This window comes from Galeopterus variegatus, unplaced genomic scaffold, assembly GCF_000696425.1.
Source record: "Galeopterus variegatus unplaced genomic scaffold, G_variegatus-3.0.2 Scaffold372, whole genome shotgun sequence".
Taxonomy (NCBI): Eukaryota; Metazoa; Chordata; class Mammalia; order Dermoptera; family Cynocephalidae; genus Galeopterus; species Galeopterus variegatus.
Genome location: NW_007726483.1, coordinates 119,011 through 138,921, shown reverse-complemented (window position 1 = coordinate 138,921; position 19,911 = coordinate 119,011). Strand labels below are relative to the sequence as shown.

Sequence of the window (19,911 nt, the reverse complement as noted above, 5' to 3'; positions counted from 1 at the left end):
ATCCAGGAAATAGGAGAGATCAGTTACTGTACTTTGTATTCAACTCAATCATCACTTTTCAAGATTTTCAAGATTGGCTGTAATTGAATAAGAAAGATGAAGAGAAAGAGGTTTATGTGCATGTGCAGTTAACTTCTCAGATAGAAGTGCTTAAATAGAGTAGAAAGAAATATGGAATGATAATTTGCAAATTATGTCTTCCAGAGCTTAACTGTGCATGCTAGGAAATGTATATCTCTAATGAGGATTTCCTTATGGGAACAGTACCCTGTTCTACCTTTATGTACTGAATGCTCAAACTTGGCACATCTTTCAAAAATCATTTACAAGAATTTCCACCCTTCGGCCGGCTCGTGGCTCACTTGGGAGAGTGTGGTGCTGACAACACCAAGTCAAGGGTTAAGATCCCCTTACCAGTCATCTTTAAAAAAAAAAAAAAAAAAGAATTTCCACCCTTCTGTGTGGGGTAGGCGAGATTATATGAAAGTAAGACAGGTATGATAGGAACTGTACGTACATCTCTAAAAAGGGAAACCCACCTCTTTTTTTTTTTTTTTTTTTTTTTGACCAGTAAGGGGATTGCAACCCTTGGCCCCCTTGCAACCCTCAGCACAGTGTGGTCTGCACCACACTCAGCCAGTGAGCACATTGGCCATCCCTATATAGGATCCGAACCCGCGGCCTCAGCGCTATCAGTGCTGCACTCTCCCGAGTGAGCCACGTGGCCGGCCCAGAAACTCACCTCTTAACAAGAATATTTAATCCCTTATAGCTCTTAGATTCTGGAAATGTTTCCTTGTATCTCATCCATTCCTTTAGGATGTTTCAGCTATTTCTTCCTCAGTGCCTGTATCAGACACTGGGAGTACAAAGATAAATCTTCGAGGAACTTTTGACTTGTTTTCATTTGCTCCAAGCATTGCTTTCATCAACTCATGTTTCAGCTATTTCTTCCTCAGTGCCTGTATCAGACACTGGGAGTACAAAGATAAATCTTTGAGGAACTTTTGACTTGTTTTCATTTGCTCCAAGCATTGCTTTCATCAACTCTCAGGCTAAGGCAAGTTTGGAGTAAAGAGCATGGTTTAATATCAGGGTTCTTTGTATAATATGGTATTAATGATCATATGATATGTATGTTATTGCTGTAAAAGACAATAGGGAAAGACAATGATGCCACCAAAATGTAAGCAGTACCTTAGTCCTCCTTTTTCAGTACTTTATTAACAAAGTTCCAAATTGTAATTTTTGTTTGCTTGCTGTCATTCCTATCTTAATTTTAATTCTAAGGCCTTCCAAGTAGTGTTGCCAACTTCGTTCATTTTAGGAGAATATGTTTTATTCTCCTAAATGGTGTGATATCTTTTCTTATACTATCATTAAAAATACATTGACTTGACTTCATGAAAGTATGTTAGTGTCTTAGAATCTATGAGGAATCTTATATTGTATTTAGAGCTGTGAGTTTCTTAGATTACTTGAATGACAGAGTTTAATAATACTTCCTTTTTTCTGCTTCTACAGTTTAAGCCATAAATTAAAGTAGATGAGGAAAATGTTCTATATAGAGAAGTGACCCTTTTTATTGAAGTTTTAGCAAAAAGTGGTCTCTTTTGAGATTTTTCAGGCCTAAAAAGTGACAATTAGAGAATGAAACAAGAATTCAGAAATTAACTGAAAAGCTACCCATGAAATAATATGCTTCTAGTGACTGCAACTAATTTATTTGACAAAAAACTCCGTCTGTTTTTGAACTTGTAAACCTACCCATTTTTATTTCCTTTTAACCCTTCGACTCAGCTTACATTTCTAATGGAAAAGTTTACAATTCATCAGTAAGTTTAGTTTGCTGTGGGGATTTCTTTTTAAAAATAACAAAGCAAAACTTGTCAATTTCACATATATTTCAAAGCAACACATTGAAATTTAGGATGTGATAAAATTGGCTACTTATTACCTTTTTATTTTTAGAAATAATACAAATATAATCAGTGATATACTTGTCTAAAATTCTAGGGTGATTTTTTAAAGTTTTACGTCTATTTCTCCTGTCAATTTGTGAAATTGACTTTAGTTTTGTTAGTGGTATGTCTTTAAAACATAAATTACAGGACATCTGAATGCCATTCCTCTCTTTTTCTAAAACTTCCCTAATAATATTAGATGGATTTCTCTGTGTTGATGGATTATGCTGGTGAATTGGCTAAATATCTAAGATTAGGAAGAAAAATCAATTTCTGTTATTTTCAGTGCTTTTTTCATCTGATATATCAAAGTATATATATCATGATACAAATACAATATATTTAAAGCCTGCTTTATTTTATATGCCAATTTTAAGAATTGGATTTTGGTTTTAAAAACATTTTTATGGTTCTTATGCTTCTATATCTCATTTTGGGGGAAAAGTAGAATTTCAAAAAAATGGGTGAGGAAATTAAAGCTTGCATTTTAATTTATAAACCTCCAGAGATGGCAGTCATATTTTTTAAAAGTAAGTGGTGTTGTTTGGTACAGCTATATTTATATTTGGTTTATCTCTGGTTTTCATTACTGGTATAGCCTAGTGGATTTTATGGTAGAACTTCAGACACTATTAAAAAACTGAGATCATCTGCATCCTAACATCATACCTATGAGCGATAACATTACTATGATAATAAAGAATAGAAACAGTATTAAGAATCATAGGCCCAGATTTTTATCAGTGTCTTAATGGAGTCCAATTAATTATTTATGAGAAGTACATTAGTACCTCTTTTCTCTAACCAAAAAATAAAAAATTCTGTCAGTAACCCTGTCCTCATAATAACACAATATAAACTATAGTCTAAGTTGTATTCTCTGAGACTTTAACTGATAGTTGGTATTTATTCAAATCCCTTTGATTTTAATAAATAAGAATAAGTGCTCATTGGTACAGTGAGATGGCTGATTTCAAGAAAAGCCCAATTTCTCACAGATATTTTTCTATAAGATTCAGCTTATTTGTTAAGAGAATATGGGGAGGAGCTGCTTTAAAATATGCCCTTAGCCAGAATGCTTTGCAAACAAGTAGGTACCTTTTCAAAAATTTTCATCAAAGTTCCCTTCAAATTAATGCTTCCATATACTTGAACAAGACCACTTAGTATCTTAAGGTCCCTAATTGAACAAAGTGCTGTACATCTTGAATATCAGGTGCAAGATTTCTCATAATGCTTCATTGGTACCTCTGATTTTTTTTTTTTTTTTTTTTTTGGTAACATGTAACACATAACATGTTTTTTCTTTAGAGGGCCACTATTTGGGGCTGGCCCGTGGCTCACTTGGGAGAGTATGGTGCTAATAACAGCAAGGCAAAGGGTTCGGATCCCTATATAGGGATGGCCGGTTAGCTCACTTGGGAGAGCGTGGTGCTGACAACACCAAGTCAAGGGTTAAGATCCCCTTACTGGTCATCTTTCAAAAAAATAAAAAATAAGAAAAAATAAATGGCCACTATTTTATTTTTATAATTAAAAAAAATTTTTTTGGCAGCTGGCCAGTATGGGGATCCAAACCCTTGACTTTAATGTTATCAATACTATTACTCTAACCAACTGAGCTAAACGGCCAGCCCTAGGACCACTATTTTAATATGCCTCTCTTCAAGAACCTCCAGAACCTACTTCTTATTCTATTGTATTCTTGACTGGCTAGCCACAGGAAGAAAAAGTATTGAGAGTGGTGCTTTTGGCCAATTGAAGGATCTGGCACTAGGGGAGATATCACACTAAAGTCATGAGCAAATGAAAATGGTACTGATAGGTACTCTCAGATTGATTTTTACATATTTCCATATCGCTACACTTCACTGTGGAAACAAATACGTAGTTGGATACGGTTTAAACTGTGATTAAATAATGTCAAGCCAGTGGGGAAAGTCTATAAAATTATGCTTGCAATTTAATATGCTGTGCATTTTGTGGTTTTTGGTTCAGCATTCTTATTTATGTGGTTTTTTCTTTCAGGAGAAAGCTTTGCAGAATTCAGATCTACAGGAACTGATGATGGTTTCACTGATTTTAAAACAGCCGATAGTATATCACCACTAGAGCCACCAATGAAAGACAAAAGTTTTCCAGCATCCTTCCCCTCAGGAACTATACAACAGAAACAACAAACACAAGTGAAAAACCCTCTGAACTTAGCAGACCTAGATATGTTTTCCTCAGTTAATTGCAGCAGTGAGAAGCCATTGTCTTTTTCAGCTACATTTAGTACTTCAAAATCAGTCTCCACACGACCACCGTCAACAGGTTCTGCTGCAGCTACAGCAGCATTGACATCAACTAAAACTTCTAGTTTGGCTGATGATTTTGGAGAGTTCAACCTTTTTGGAGAATATTCTAGTCCAGCATCTGTTGGGGAACAGGATGACTTTGCAGATTTTATGGCTTTCAGTAATAGCTCTGTTTCATCTGAGCAAAAGGCAGATGACAAATATGGTGCCCTTAAAGAGGAAGCTAGTCCTGTTCCTCTAACCAGTAACTCGGGCAGCACAGGGAAAAGCGGACAAAATCCAGCTGCTGCATCTAGCAAGTATGATGTCTTCAAACAACTTTCTCTGGAAGGATCTGGACTAGGTGTTGAAGACCTGAAAGATAACACTCCTTTAGGAAAAAGTGATGATGATTTTGCTGACTTCCACTCCAATAAATTTTCTTCCTTGAACTCGGACAAATCCCTGGGAGAGAAAGCAGTGGCTTTCAGACACACCAAAGAAGACTCTGCTTCAGTGAAGTCCTTGGATCTCCCTTCCATTGGTGGCAGCAGTGTTGGCAAGGAGGACTCGGAAGATGCACTTTCTGTTCAGTTTGACATGAAATTGGCTGATGTGGGAGGAGATCTTAAGCATGTCATGTCTGATAGCTCTTTGGATTTACCAACAGTTAGTGGCCAGCATCCTCCTGCTGCAGGTGAGGAATTGGTTAGATTGCTCTGGTGATGGTGATGTATATTTCATAGATGATTCTGTTGGTGTTGATTTACAGAAGAGTAAGGCTCTGGTCCTTCACTTTTATGAACTTCTAATTAACCTCTTTGTTGCCAGTCTCCTTAAAGCAGTGTTAAATTCGATTCTATGGATACTATGACTACTATGGAACTTAGATTGGATCGCTAAAATATTTTAATTTTTTAACTCTAACACCGACTTGGTGTTAGAGGTAAATAAAAACTCACTGCTAAATGAACCCCACATTGCCAGAAATTTTATAAAGACTTTCGCAGTGTCAGCAATGTTCCCTCCATTTCTATGAGCAAAATCAGTGTTCCCCTCTCTTTTTTTCTTCTCTTGGGTATATTAAGCAGTTGCCAATATAGTATTCTGTTTGGTTTACAGAAACTGACTCTGGTTAGGCCAAGAAAGTAAAAATTTCTAACTAGTTGTATTGCAGTTTGCCACATTCCTTCAAGAGAAGAAGGAAAAAGCTCCTATATGGATGTCCTGTATGTCAGGGTTTGGTAAGGAGGGAGGGCATGTGGTCTTAGTGGAATCCAGGTCCTGTTTTCAGTGTTACTTCTATTACTGAAAGTACTGAGTTGTAACAAATCTGTAGATTCTAGGATAGGGTAACTACTAACTTTCTGAAAAAATGTTTGATAACATCTTATTAGAGAGCCCCCTTTAAATTTTAAGTGGATTTACATGTAGCAGTTTATTCTCTTATTCAGCTTCCTGTCATAAAAACTAGATTCCCAAGTGTCCTAGTTTTTGGGGTTTTTTGTTGTTGTTGTTTTTTGATATGTATATAGAAAGAAAAACCTATTTTGTGGCCTTTAATAATGAGAAATATCTCAGTATTACTGCATTATTCTAGAAAATGTATTATGTATATGAAGGGTTTTTTGGGTTTTTTTATTTTTTTGGTTTTTTAAACAAGAGAGGAATACACAGACACTTCTAAGTTTACAGATTCAGGCAGAAATTGTAAAGTACTGTAGCTTTTGCTTATATCAAATTGGTAAGTCAGAAAACAAAATTGCATTTATCCTTTGGCTATTGATGTGTTGGAGGTATTCTTAAACAGGGTGCTGAACTAGGAGCAAGATAGCAGAGAGATTACATGTCTCATGTTGTTACTTGCTAAGGTATTTTCCAAGTGCAGTGGGCGGTCCGAAGAGCTCCTTATGCCATGGACTGTCTGCTTTCTTTCTTTCTTTCTTTTTTTTTTTTTTTTGTACTTTTCTTCAGAAGTTTTTTTATTTTTATTTTTTTGCTGCTGTTTGATAGAGTAATTTTGATTTCCTCTTTCGTATGAGCTACTTGAGCCACACCAGTTGGTTGCAAAGTGCTGTTTTCTGAACAACATTTGATTTTTATTTTAAAATCTCATAACATGTATACTAGCCTTTTGGACTCTGAAGTTATTAATTAACTATTTTTCTGAAAGTGAATCTATATCTTTCACAGTGCCAAGCTAGATGTCTTTATGAAATGAGTCTAATCTGGGTCTGGGGTTTTGTTGTGGGTTTTTGGGGTGTTTTTTTTTTTCCAGTTTATTTGGGGAGGGGAAGTTGGTTTTCTGAGTTTGTTCTTATCGACCTGTTAAAATTATCTTCTGTGCTCATGTTCTTTTATGTATGTTTGGAACATTCCCAGCTTGGAACCTGTAATGTTTTAAGCCAACTCTCTTCAGTTTGAGGATATTCTTAAAAGCAGATTTGTTTCCTTCCATGATCTGTAAACCTCCTGTCGGAAAGGAGCAGTATCCCTTGAGAGCGGTTGTTAAAAGGGGTTGATGTCCGATCAATGACCCTATATTGCTGTTGAGCAAAATTGCTGCATAAATGTAGCATAGAGTGTAAATGGCAGGAACTTCAATATGATGTGGTTTTATTTTATCCTCATGATCACCACAGTATCTCTTGCTCTCTTAGTTTGAGGGTTAAAGGTACTTCTTGTTGGAGAATAAGAAGTGGGCTGATAAAAAGAGAATAAAACCTACTAGATTGCTGCCTATGGACCTTAATCCTATTTGGAAACCCTAACTTAACTCTGAAAGGGATACTGTCTCTTTTAACTCTTGCTATAATTCTTTGTATGGAAGGTAGATGATACTAATAACATTGCCTGATTTCTCTGCATATTATTACATTTAACCCTTTGAGCCCTTGCTGCATATAATTTCAACTAGGCTGCTTTTTTTCCCCCCACCAAATTTAATCTCTGTGGCATTGAAGCATCTTGATGTGCAGTCATTAAGATCATCTGGTTTTGTTGGCAGCAAGAGCTTACCTTCATTTGTGATGTTCTCAAAGGGTTAGCAAGACTTCTGTAGCTACCTACCTACCTACTTGTAAAGTAACTTTTCTTTGACATGAAAATCTTTGTATTTTAATCAGCACCTTATTTATTTATTTATTGGCAGCTTTTCTGATGTCTTTTTTTCAATTTAGACATTTTCTGTGTGAATGTGCCTTTTCGAACTTGCTTTAGTATATTCCTCTGCGAATACTGATCTGCATGCTTATTCTGATGACTTATTTTCCAGCTCTTCTGTACCACTCTCTTTTGTGATCTTGTAAGTCCTGTGTTAATAAATAATTCTTTGGCATATTTTGAAAGTGTGGGGATGTGTGTAATTTGTACATTTTCAAGGTCAGACCAATGAAATACCTGTCTGGTATCAAGTTTAGAACAGTAGTATCCCCTGGGACAAAAAGGTTTTGCCCTTTTGCTTGCTTGTTTGTTTTCCCCAAACACCTGTCTCCCAAGAGACTATTGATACATTTTAGCCATTGCCCTTTATAATTCCATTGATATAAGTTTTTAACGTGGCATTGGATTGAAACATAACTTTAAACTTAAAAAATATAACTTCAAACCTTACACTACTTTATGTAAGAGAGAAAAAAATTTACTAGAGTTTCCTCTAATGAAGCTACTGAGTATATTTATTTTAAAGAGCCTGTATCTTACGAGGAGTTACACTGTTTAAAGAAGGGGAAGGTGAGGAAGAAGACCTAATAGTTGAGTGTTGGGGAAAGAGGGACATAGTTACTAACTAACTATATATTTATAAACTTAATTTAAGATAAATCATCAAATGGTATTGAGATAGACTTCTGAGCACAGTAAATGTAAACTGAATTTATAATTGATAATCTATATAATGGAAAGTGTTCAGTGTTAATACCAGGAGGCCTTTGGGACTGAATTTGATTTGAGTTTCAAATTGGGTACTCGATCCTCTAATTGCAGAGCATGTTATCTTTCCAACTTCAGGATGTTTTATAAAGCAACCCTCAGTCTTTTTTTACTTATAGTACATAAAGCAAGTTCTTAAAACAACTTTAGGGGATAGGTCAGACAAAGCTTTAAACCACTTTCGTTTTTAAGAAAACAATTTCTAGAAGGACCAATGAAAGTTAGCAACAAGAGTAGGTCAAACTTGGAAAATATTTTCTCCATATAAGAATATGATAATAGGGAAAAACCTTGGGAATATTATTATTTTTCAGGTCTGAAACCTAAGACCAGGGCTGGCCAGTTAGCTCAGTTGATTAGATTGCAGTCTTATAACACCAAGGTCAAGGGTTCAGATCCCCATACCTGCCAGCTGCTAAAAAAAAAAGAAAGAAAAACCCAAGACCAATAAAAACTTTGAGAAAGGGTTGTTTCCATGTTTTAAAATTTTTATTCTTATGTTTTGAGGCTTTTCAGTTCTTTGTTTTTTTTTAGAATTTGAGGAAGAAAGAAAATTAAACTACTGAAGATGAGGATTTTGAATAGGATTCCTGAGAGATCATTTATCGTATCTGAAATATGCCATTTCAGAAAAAAATTGCATGTTGGGGTTTAGACTAAGAAAAGCTAGGCCTGCTATTTAAAATGCAGTGTCTTTCAGAGCATAATGCTTTAGAAAGTTGAATGATACTTGGTTTCAAAAACCTTGTATAAATATATTTAATTATGATGTGTGGTGCTAACAAATTTGGAAGAAAGAGATCTTAATGTAGCCTCCATCTAGTGATAAAACCAGCTGCCCTTTGTTTAGGATTTTCCTGTGCTGTATATAAGACCAATCTCATGGTGGCTTTGACTAAGGAATTCCTTTGCCAGTGTAATTTTCTAATGCTAGATGGTCCATCTGGGACTGCTTTAACTCCTTTCTGCATTTATCAGAGCAGACTGCAGAAAATGACTGAATATAACTGTGTAAGGCATACATTCACAAACTCAGCAATTAATGTTTCCAAAGTAACACATTACTTTTTAGGGAGGTATTTTTAATAATAAAATATAATGATGTAAACTTTTTTTGCAATAAAGACTTGAAGAAGTCTGCTGTAGATTAAAAAAAAAAAAAATACTGTTTTGTTTACCCTGATGCCAAGTAAGATGGTTAGTGTTTGACTTTATATATCCGTGCCTGAGAAATTATAAAATGTATTTATGTTCTACAGTTCGCATTAAAATCCCTACTGGTTTTTAGAAGTAGCAAATGAACATGAAAGGAACACTAGCAATAGCAAAGAAGCAGTGCTAAATCCTAAAATAACTCAAAAAATCAAATTATTTTATTTTTAAAGAGCTGCTTCTAGCTCTTTGTTTTTCCGTCATTTGAGTACTTTCGATTAGTTGTTTCAGAAAATGTTGACCCAATAACGTTGAGGTGCATAAGAAAGTAATACACACAGACAGGTCTCCTGGTGCTCCCCTCTCCCTTACATGGCCAAAAGGCCTCAATTGCAATTGCCGTCTTCAGTGCTTGTTTGGTGCTTTTTGATGAGATTTTTACTGATGACCGCGGCCAATCCCACTGTGTGTTCTGACACCATTCCTTGTCCTTCTAGCCTCCTCTGGCTTAAAATATCTGCAGGATTGCCACTTTTCTGTATTGAATTTAAAATGCTGACACAGAAACCTGAAGGTTCTTACAGATAATACAGATATAATTTAAACCATGGAGTCATGTGAATCAGTACAAATGAAGGATGGAAGATTTTCATGCAAATTAGGAGATTTTCATGCAAACTAGAAGGCAATTATATAGCAGCATTTTATAGCCTGTCACGCTTATACTGTGATCACTTCCGTTCCTGTTTTCTTCAACAACACCTATCAGGGTGTTTGAGATGCATAGGACACAGTTAGATCAGGTTTTATAGTTAATAGAGAATATGATTTTGCTTGATTTCATAGATCCAAGATAGAACAGGGTCTAAGGTAGACTAAGACCAGGAGTGATGAGAAACTGAAATGTACAAATATTCATGGTTTGCTTTGGTGAATGAAGTCTGGATTAAATCATTATTGAAAATTAAAAGCTATTTCTTCCTTAGTCCAATGAACATTTTTATTACTATATTAAACACTTGGGAATAGAGTGGAATTTGCATGTGTATCTCCTTTATTTTTTTTCTAAACTCCTTCCTCAAAAGCCAGTAACTCTTAATTACCTGGGCATATGCTTACAGCTTTAGAAAGTGTCCATGGGAATGGATATTGCCTTCTGTGTCCCATAGTGGCAGCTCACATTTTTTGTTCTAAGAAATAACCTTGTTTTTGTATACAACATCCATTCAAAAGAGGTTATGGAAAAGACTGATAGGGTTACTTGCCAGCATAATCAAGAAATCCATGTCTTGATTTGAGATCCATGATGGAAAGTAGATTGTATAGTTTATTCCTTTGGCCTTTGTAATAGGACATTCCTGGTTGCAAACAAATACATGTATTAAAGCACACAATTTGGCGTATTATCTGTGCAATTGTAGCTCAACCTAGCACAGCATAGGAGTTCTCTAGTAGAATTGGAAATACAGTAGTGATTCTCCGTTCATTTTATTGCATTCATTCTCCAATTTCTTTTTCTTTTTCTCTTGCAATTTTCAGAATTCAGCTATCAAATTGAAAACCTATCTATAGTAACTTCAGTGATTACAAAATAAAATGTGGGTTATTTCACATCATTTTTCTAGACAGGGTTTCTATCGATTATGTTGTAGGTCTTATATAATCTTTAATGATTTCAAAAGACCATTATATAATGGCACATATAACTGGACTGCTTAGAAAATGTAGAACTGTTAACATGGGAAATGAGGAATTTTCTTTCTTTAACCTACTTTCAATGAACTGATATACCTCATTTTTCCTAGAAAATCATTTATAAATATTCACTATGCCAGGAAATATTTCTCTATATTTATATTGTTTATAAATGCTAAGGTTTAGAGATACAGTGTTTCGTCTCTCAGTCCTGATGTAACATCAATAACTTATGTGTTCAAGTGAATTATGCTTTAATAAATTATTTTTTTACACCAAGTGGCCAATAAATAAGCAAAAGTAAATTTAAAACTCAACCTTGAGGCTTGATTGTAGTGAATATTGTATATTTACTATTCATTTTTTAAAAAGTATAAAATATTCCATTTTAAATCTTCCATTTGGTCATTTCTGTAAGTTGCTCCAAAAGGCACAAAATCTTGTATGCATATCATTTTTAATAAAAATAAGATTTGGGGCCGGCCCGTGGCTCACTCGGGAGAGTGTGGTGCTGATAACACCAAGGCCACAGGTTCGGATCCCATATAGGGATGGCCGGTTAGCTCACTGGGTGAGCGTGGTGCTGACAACACCAAGTCAAGGGTTAAGATCCCCTTACCGGTCATCTTTAAAAAAAAAAAAAAGGATCCCATATAGGGATGGCCGGTTAGCTCACTGGGTGAGCGTGGTGCTGACAACACCAAGTCAAGGGTTAAGATCCCCTTACCGGTCATCTTTAAAAAAAATAAATAAATAAATAAATAAAATAAAATAAAAATAAGATTTATTGGGGGCCGGCCCGGTGGCGCTCTCGGTAGAATGCGGCGCTTGGGAGCGCGGCGGCACTCCTGCCGAGGGTTCGGATCCCATATAGAAACTGGTCAGCTCACTGGTTGAGTGCGGTGCAGGTGCTACACTGAGGGTTGCGATCCCATTGCTGGTCGCGGTACGGGCGCGACACCGAGGGTTGTGATCCCGTTACCGGTCACGAAAAAAGACAAAAAGGAAAAAAGAAAAAGATTTATTGAAGACCTGTATAGTTATAAAAATGCTTAAAAACTCGTTACTAAGGCAATCCCTTATTATTTTGTAATGCCTTTTATCTGATTATATTAATCATTTCTAGTTTTTTTTTTAAAAAAACGTTTTTTTTATTGCATAATTGCAAAATTTTTTTTTTTTTTATTACCATAGCAACTTAGTTGCAGTGTTTGAACTGGAGCTGTCTTTTCATTAAATTTATCTTTGGTCTCTAGGAAAATTGCTACCCTTTTAATAGATGAGATTCTGGGAGCAGTTGTTCATGGTGCTGACAACACCAAGTCAAGGGTTAAGATCCCCTCACTGGTCATCTTTTTTTTAAAAAAAAAAGAATGCTTTGTAAAATGAGTCTTCTGCCCCAGCATTTTTTTTCTTTTTCTTTTTTCCTTTTTTTAAAATGGGGATAGCAGATACATAATTGAAGGAGAAACAGGAGCCTAACATGACCCAGATCTTTGATTCTATTCTTTAAGGGCTAAAGTCGATTAGATTGATTTTTCTTTCCTCATACTCCATCACAGCAATATGATGTCTAAATTGACCAAATTAACTACTAGGTAAGTAGTTGCTTGATTAAAATCTCATGTTGGAGGGCCAGCCCATGGCTCACTCAGGAGTGTGTGGTGCTGATAACGCTAAGGCAGCAGGTTCGGATCCCTACATAGGGATGGCCAATTGGCTTACTGGGTGAGCGTGGTGCTGACAACACCAAGTCAAGGGTTAAGATCCCCTTACCAGTCATCTTTAAAAAAAAAAAAAAAAAACTAATCTTTGGTCTTGCCTGAGACAGAAATTCCTAATAACTGATTAAAAGTTAGATGACGTTATTTTCACTTTAGTTTTGAGAAACTCAGTTTTTTAGTAGTTTGTCTTGTACATTTCATATGACTGTGTTTTAAAGGAACATTTTCCAGCGAAGTCAAGATGAAAGGAGACGTGCTTTAGGCAGGGAATATGTAAGTACATTTTAAAGTTTATAAGGGAACAGACAATTTATTAAATGACCCTAATCTTACATCAAACAATATATACATTGGTACATGAACTTCCTTATCTTTTTTAGTAATTTTTATATCCAAGAAAATGGTTCTTGGTAACCAAGTATAAATGCCAACTCAAGGCTAAATGTGTGTTTTCTAAGATCAGATTTTACAGCTCAACTCTTAATTTTAGTATAAGCTCTAAATTTAGTTAACTCCAACATAGCATAAAACGAATCAAGTATGCTAGGCATTTTGCTTCTGCAGAATTTAGGGCGTTTTGCCTAAATCGTGAGTTTGCCTCTAATTGTGGGGTTTTATTTCCCTTTCAGATATAGAGGACTTAAAATATGCTGCTTTTGGAAGCTACAGTAACAATTTTGCAGTGAGCACACTTACAAACTATGACTGGTCAGACAGGGATGATGCATCTCAGGGCAGAAAACTCTCTCCATTTGTCCTCTCAGCAGGAAGTGGATCCTCCTCAGCTGCCTCAGTTCTTCAAAAGAAGGAGACTTCATTTGGCAGTTCTGAAAACATCACCATGACATCTCTGTCCAAAGTAACGACCTTTGCAAGTGAAGATGCTCTTTCAGAGACTACCTTCCCAGCTTTTGCCAGTTTTAAAGATGTGATTCCACAGAACAGTGAGCAAAAAGAATATGAAAGTGGGGACTATAAAGATTTCACAAGACAGGACCTTCCTACAGCTGAACAGAGCCAAGAGGTCACCTGTCCAAGCCCAGCTTCCAGTAGCACCTCTCATGAAACCCCCAAAGAATGTCTAGATGACTTTGGAGAGTTCCAAAGTGAAAAGCCCAAAATCAGCAAATTTGACTTTTTAGTAGCCAATTCGCAAAGCAAAATGAAATCCAGTGAAGAAATGATCAAGAGTGAGCTGGCGACCTTCGATCTTTCTGTTCAAGGTGGGTAGCTTTCCAGGTAGATTTTACTATTGTGGTTTTTGTCCATTGAGATATTAGATGTTCTTAAGAATAAAATGTTGGTGCCTGATTTAGCAGGAAATCTTTAAAATCAGAATCATTTACAGTTAGCTATAATAAAGCCTTCCCTAGACTGAATGAAGTCAAGTCACTATTTCTCAGAAAACTCAGATAACTGCTTTTTAGTGCTTTTAGTCCAAAAAGCACTAAAAATAAGCATAACGTGCAGTTATTCCTCATTAGCTTGTTTGGTTATGAGTGTGCTGTGTTAAAAGAGCCAGAGAAATGGATTTGATCCACTTGTGGCCAGGGTGGCTCTGCTCTTATTCCCTAGCTATAGACAGTGTCCTTTAATCCAGAGGTTGCAATGTGGTTGCTGTGGATCTGAATCCAGCCTGAAGATCTGTTTTGATTGATCCACATAGAAGTTTTTTTTTTTTTAAGTGTGAAGTAATTGCCAATATTGAAAAATCATAAGGCTTAACAATCTGGATTTCTAGCTTCTCTTGAAATATCATAATATCTAACAATAGTAGGCCTGCATTCCTGTGTCTTGACAATCAGCTGGAGCTATGTAGCAATGTCCTCTATACATGGGATATGCTCTCCTAATTTGCCACCACTTGCTATCTCCAGCTAACCTACTTCAGGCATTTACTTTACTTGCCTGATCTCTGGCATGTGAGTTTGCCTGTTTAATCCTATCCTGATGGAAAGGATCATTGATTTCAGCTGGATTGAGTATGTAGGGTCTCAGTTGCAAATCTATAACTAATAACTGGAAAAGCAACACAGCTCTTATGCACTGATATTTAGGAAGGCACTTTAGTACTCCAGACTCCAATGGTTTTACACTTAGAATTATGGAAGAATAGGCTGGCCAGTTAACTCAATTGGTTAGAGCACAGTGTTGATAACACCAAGTTAAGTGTTCAGACCCCCATAATAACCAGCCACAAAAAAAAAAAAAAAAAAAAAAAAAAAAAATCAAAACAGATCTTCAGGCTGGATTCAGATCCACAGCAACCACATTGCAACCTCTGGATTAAAGGACACTGTCTATAGCTAGGGAATAAGAGCAGAGCCACCCTGGCCACAAGTGGATCAAATCCATTTCTCTGGCTCTTTTAACACAGCACACTCATAACCAAACAAGCTAATGAGGAATAACTGCACGTTATGCTTATTTTTAGTGCTTTTTGGACTAAAAGCACTAAAAAAAGAATAATGGAGAAAACTAAAGATAGGGAAACCAAGCTAGAGAGAACAATAGAAAAGATTCAACATGTAGTTTCCCAGAGAGAATGAATGAGGATTATGTTTCTGAATGCCTCATGACAAAAACATCTGAAAAAGAGGGTCATGTTAGCAAAGAAGAGCCTCCACTTGAACTGAGCTGAGTAATCAAAACCTTTGACTGTACCATCCACTTCTCCCAGGATCACACAAGAGGAGTTTGAGCCTTGGTGATAAAGAAATAACCCGTTCTTCTCCTTCTCCGGCTTTGGAGCAGCCTTTCAGAGACCGTTCCAACACTCTGAGTGAGAAGCCAGCTCTGCCTGTCATCCGTGACAAGTACAAAGATCTGACGGGAGAAGTGGAGGTGAGCAGGGTCGTTTTCTCTCAGGGGCAGGCAAAAGACCAGCTGAGCATCGAGGACCCCAAGAAAAAAAATGCTTTCTCAGCTCTGACATGAGGAAATGAGGGGCAGAAAAGCATAACGCACAAAATATAAAATAGTAATTAAAGTGAGAGCATGACAACATTAGCCCTGGGTGAAAGTACTTCTCAGATGTGACATCCACTGGAAATACTCAGTCGCCCTAAAACCAAAGTTATTCATGGGACTTCCCAAGGAGGGAAGCGTTCACAGAATTCTTTTTGAGCACTTAGAATTTATCATCTGAATGACTGTTCAAACCTCAAAACAGAGAGAGGGAAAATGTTCTGGATCTTCTAACTATTTCTGTTTGCTGCATCTTAGTCCCACGCTGTCATCCCCCTACATTGTAGCCAACAGGCTTAACTCTCCTCATTAACCCTCTCCCCACACACACACGCACACACACACACGCGCGTGTGCGTGCGTACACACACGTACATGCACACGTGTGCCTGCAGCACTACAACTGGGGAGTGGAGAGCCAGTGGTTTGATATTGGCTGTGGTACTGGATACCTACATACTGAGTACCTTTGAAGAAAGGTTGACACTGTTAAATGAGGCAACATTTACAGAATATTCCCTCAGATTCACAGGTCATGTGCTCAGGAGTTACATTTGTTAGTAATTTAAAATAATCATTAATGGTCAAATATGAACTGCTTAAACTAGAGTGATTTTAATAAAGAGCAAAGTTTTCCAAGCTCTTTGAATTGACAGAAGTCATTAATAGAGGATTCCAGACTTACCTGTTTAACCCAATTCTTTTTATAAAATCCACAGGAGAATGAGAGATATGCATATGAATGGCAGAGGTGCCTGGGGAGTGCCTTGGATGTGAGTATGTCATCTTGTGTTCACATGTATGTGAGTGCTCTCTTGTGCCGTTTTGCCTTCTCCTTGGTTCCTCTGGATGGACAGAGGCAAACTTGAGGCAAGCCTTACTTCAATGGTCTCACGCAAAATGGAAACTCTATGAAAAGTCATATATCTTAAGTGAGGCTTCTTTCACATTTATAATAGCAAACACTGGCTCATTTGTCCGTTATCCCATCATCTGTCACTGTGTTTAAGAAATAATTAAGTATTACCATTAATTCTGCCTAAATCAAAATAATATTTAAACTAAAGAATCTCTATCTTTTTTCTCTTTCAAAGAAGTGGAGGATTGTTTCCTCAAGGTTAAAATTAAATTCTCAGATTTGTTTCAGCACAATCATATACATGCAGTAATCATGCTTTTGGTTGCATTTTCTACTAATAGTAAATTGATTTGCAATGACTTCTCAGTTATATAAGGTGATGTGATTTTATTTCTTGTAGGTCATAAAGAAGGCAAATGATACCTTAAATGGAATAAGTAGTAGTTCTGTTTGCACAGAAGTAATTCAGTCAGCTCAAGGCATGGAATATTTACTAGGTACGTTCTTTTATATTTTACTTATTCAACTGGCTGGTTAGCTCAGTTGCTTAGAGCATGGTGCTGATAACACCAAGGGCCAGGGTTCAATCCCTGTACCAGCCAGCTGCTCCCTGCCAAAAAATTTAGCATATATATATATTTATATATTGTTCAAAATCATGGCACTTTGCATTATTTTCAGTTTTCCCGTGTGTTAAGAATTTTAAGCTAGATCTCTCAAGCTACATATAACTTCACTAAGTAGCATCTGCATTTGTAGAAGTGGCACTTTGCATTATTTTCAGTTTTCCCATGTGTTAAGTATTTTAAGCTAGATCTCTCAAGCTACATATAACTTCACTAAGTAGCATCTGCATTTGTAGAAAAGGCACTAAAATCATAGTAACAACTATTTGTACCATTATGTAAAATTATATCTGTATTACTGGTTTATCAAAGAGTTTGAACTAGTGAGGCATTAAAGTGATGAAATCATTTTGTCTCCAACCAGTGCCTTACGATGCTCTGTGGATTCATCCTCTCTACCCCTAATGACATCACAAACAGATTCCTTAACTTCCTGGCCATCTTTGGGTATTAAACTTCCCAATCCAATTGGAAACCTCAATCTTTGTCCAATTCATTGTTCCTCCTTCCCCAAGCTCAGGGTTCGCCTGTGGCCAGAGCTCTGTGTACTGGATCCTAATCTTTCTTAGATCTTTATTCAAATGTCAGTTTCTAAGTGAGGTCTTCCCTGGCCTCCCTTTCTCAAAACAGTATCCCCTCTCCCCACCCCTGGCACTTTCTGTCCCCATCTCTGCTTTATTTTCTCCTTAGCCCTATCACCTTTAATATCTTATCTATTTTACTTATTGTGCTTGTGGTTACCATCTCCCTCCACTAGAATGAACCATCAAGGAGGCAGGAATTCTGTTTTGTTTACTTGTGTCCCCAATACCTAATCTAGGGCACACAGTAAGCACTCAAAAATATTTCCGGATGAGTGGATAGTAAAGGGATGTAGTCTCTGCGTTACTCCTGCCACCTCACTCCAGTTCCTCTTTTCCTGCTCATACAAGCACAATTCTACTGCATAATCATGTTCACCGGGAAACAGGGTCCCATGTTTTTCCTTCTAATAAGATTCTCTTAGAAGCCCCCTCACTTGGTGCAGGATGGGCAATAATTCCTGCCCTGCCCTTGGGGAAGGGGGAGGAAAAGGCATAGTGCTGTACACAAAGCTGATGATGGACCACTGGAAGATTCCCTGGAATTCCTCTAGTATTCACTTATGGAGGCTGGGGTAATGTGTCTGGTGACTGTCACATTACAGGGGCACGGGATATGTCTGGTAGCTGTCCTTAGAATGTGGAAATACTTAGCATCTCTCATCCTTGCTTAAAGAGCTCAACCAGAATTCAGAGACCACAGGAAAAGAACCTTTCTGTGTCCTAAATGTATGAAAGATATGTGAAGACACAGAGTTTTGTAAATCCTTAGAGATTCAGAGGGATGAGATATTTCTTAATTACTTTGCAATGATATTAACATTTAGATTCTTTTAAACTTTTACTATTCCCATTTCCAGCCAGTTTATTTCAAACAGATGGATTCAAAAAGAAACCTGACCCCCCACACACAAAAAAAGAGCTAATAACTTTCATAACGCCTCCTCTTTTCTTGGCACTGTTCTAAGCCATTTACAATATTAACTCATTTAATCCTCTTAACCATACTTTGAGGAAGTATTGTTATTATCTCAGTTTTAAAGATGAGGATACTGAGGCACAGAGAGGTTTCATGACTTGCCCAAAGTTCCATAGCTACTAAAGAGGCAGAGCTGGGATTTGAACCCAAGCAGTGTAGCTCTAGAGTCTGTGCTCTTACCAGTGAGCTATACTGTAGGGTTGAGAAGTGGATTGGTCCCCAGGAATAGTAGGTTCCCCTGTGCCCAGGTACATTCCTTAACTCCAGCTAAGATATCAGCAAGCAATAATGTTGCCTTGTCTCATTCCTCTCTTTCTTGACACTGCCAGCACCTAACTCTCTACTCTCACCCCATCAGGTGTTGTTGAAGTGTACAGGGTAACCAAACGTGTGGAGCTGGGGATAAAAGCCACTGCAGTGTGCAGTGAGAAACTCCAGCAGTTGCTGAAGGACATCGACAAAGTATGGAATAACCTAATCGGCTTCATGTCACTGGCCACACTCACAGTAAGCCCATTAGACACTTCAGCAGTTGCTTTCCTTTCCAGAAACCCAAGTTGTAAAGCAGGGTTTATATTCCTGTGATGGTGCTTATTGGAGGGCGAAGGTGCCTACTGGATCGTGTTCTGTTAGAGGTGGAAGATAATGTGTGTGCAGTTAGTTGAATAGTCCCAGGTTGGCTTCTGGAAAGCGCCAAGTCCTGTTGTACCTAAATAAGAGTACAGGAAAACATTTACTTTATCTACATCTTTCTTAAATCACATGCGTACATTAAAGTTTTGCAAAGCATTCGTTTGAGTTTTTCCCTTTGCACTTCTAGTTATTTATGTCCTCATATGTATCCTTTTATTTTTTATTTTTATTTTTTTTGTGACCAGTAAGGGGATCGTAACCCTTGGCTTGGTGTCGCCCGCACCACGCTCAGCCAGTGAGCGCACTGGCCATCCCTATATAGGATCCGAACCCGCGGCCTCGTCGCTCCCAGCGCCGCACTCTCCCGAGTGAGCCACGGGGCTGGCCCTTTTAAAAAGCTGTATGATACATCATGTTGCTGTCGTGTACTTCATTTAGCCGTTTTTACTTTTTTTAGGTTTTTGGATTATTTTCATTTTTTCCTGTTTTGAATAGTTCTACGCTGAGTAAGCAAATAACTGT

General features: G+C 37.1%; 1 protein-coding gene across 2 annotated transcripts in view; it reads left to right on the top strand.

Moving 5' to 3' along the window:
- The window catches only part of SYNRG (synergin, gamma), an 87,442-nt gene that overhangs the window by 49,108 nt on the left and 18,423 nt on the right, over nt 1-19,911 (top strand). For both annotated transcript variants that reach the window (XM_008568065.1, XM_008568063.1), the window contains 6 exons: nt 3,993-4,940; nt 13,374-13,967; nt 15,425-15,588; nt 16,431-16,484; nt 16,971-17,067; nt 19,115-19,263. In XM_008568065.1, the coding sequence (XP_008566287.1) occupies nt 3,993-4,940; nt 13,374-13,967; nt 15,425-15,588; nt 16,431-16,484; nt 16,971-17,067; nt 19,115-19,263 (2,006 nt within the window). The remainder of the gene's footprint in view (nt 1-3,992; nt 4,941-13,373; nt 13,968-15,424; nt 15,589-16,430; nt 16,485-16,970; nt 17,068-19,114; nt 19,264-19,911) is intronic.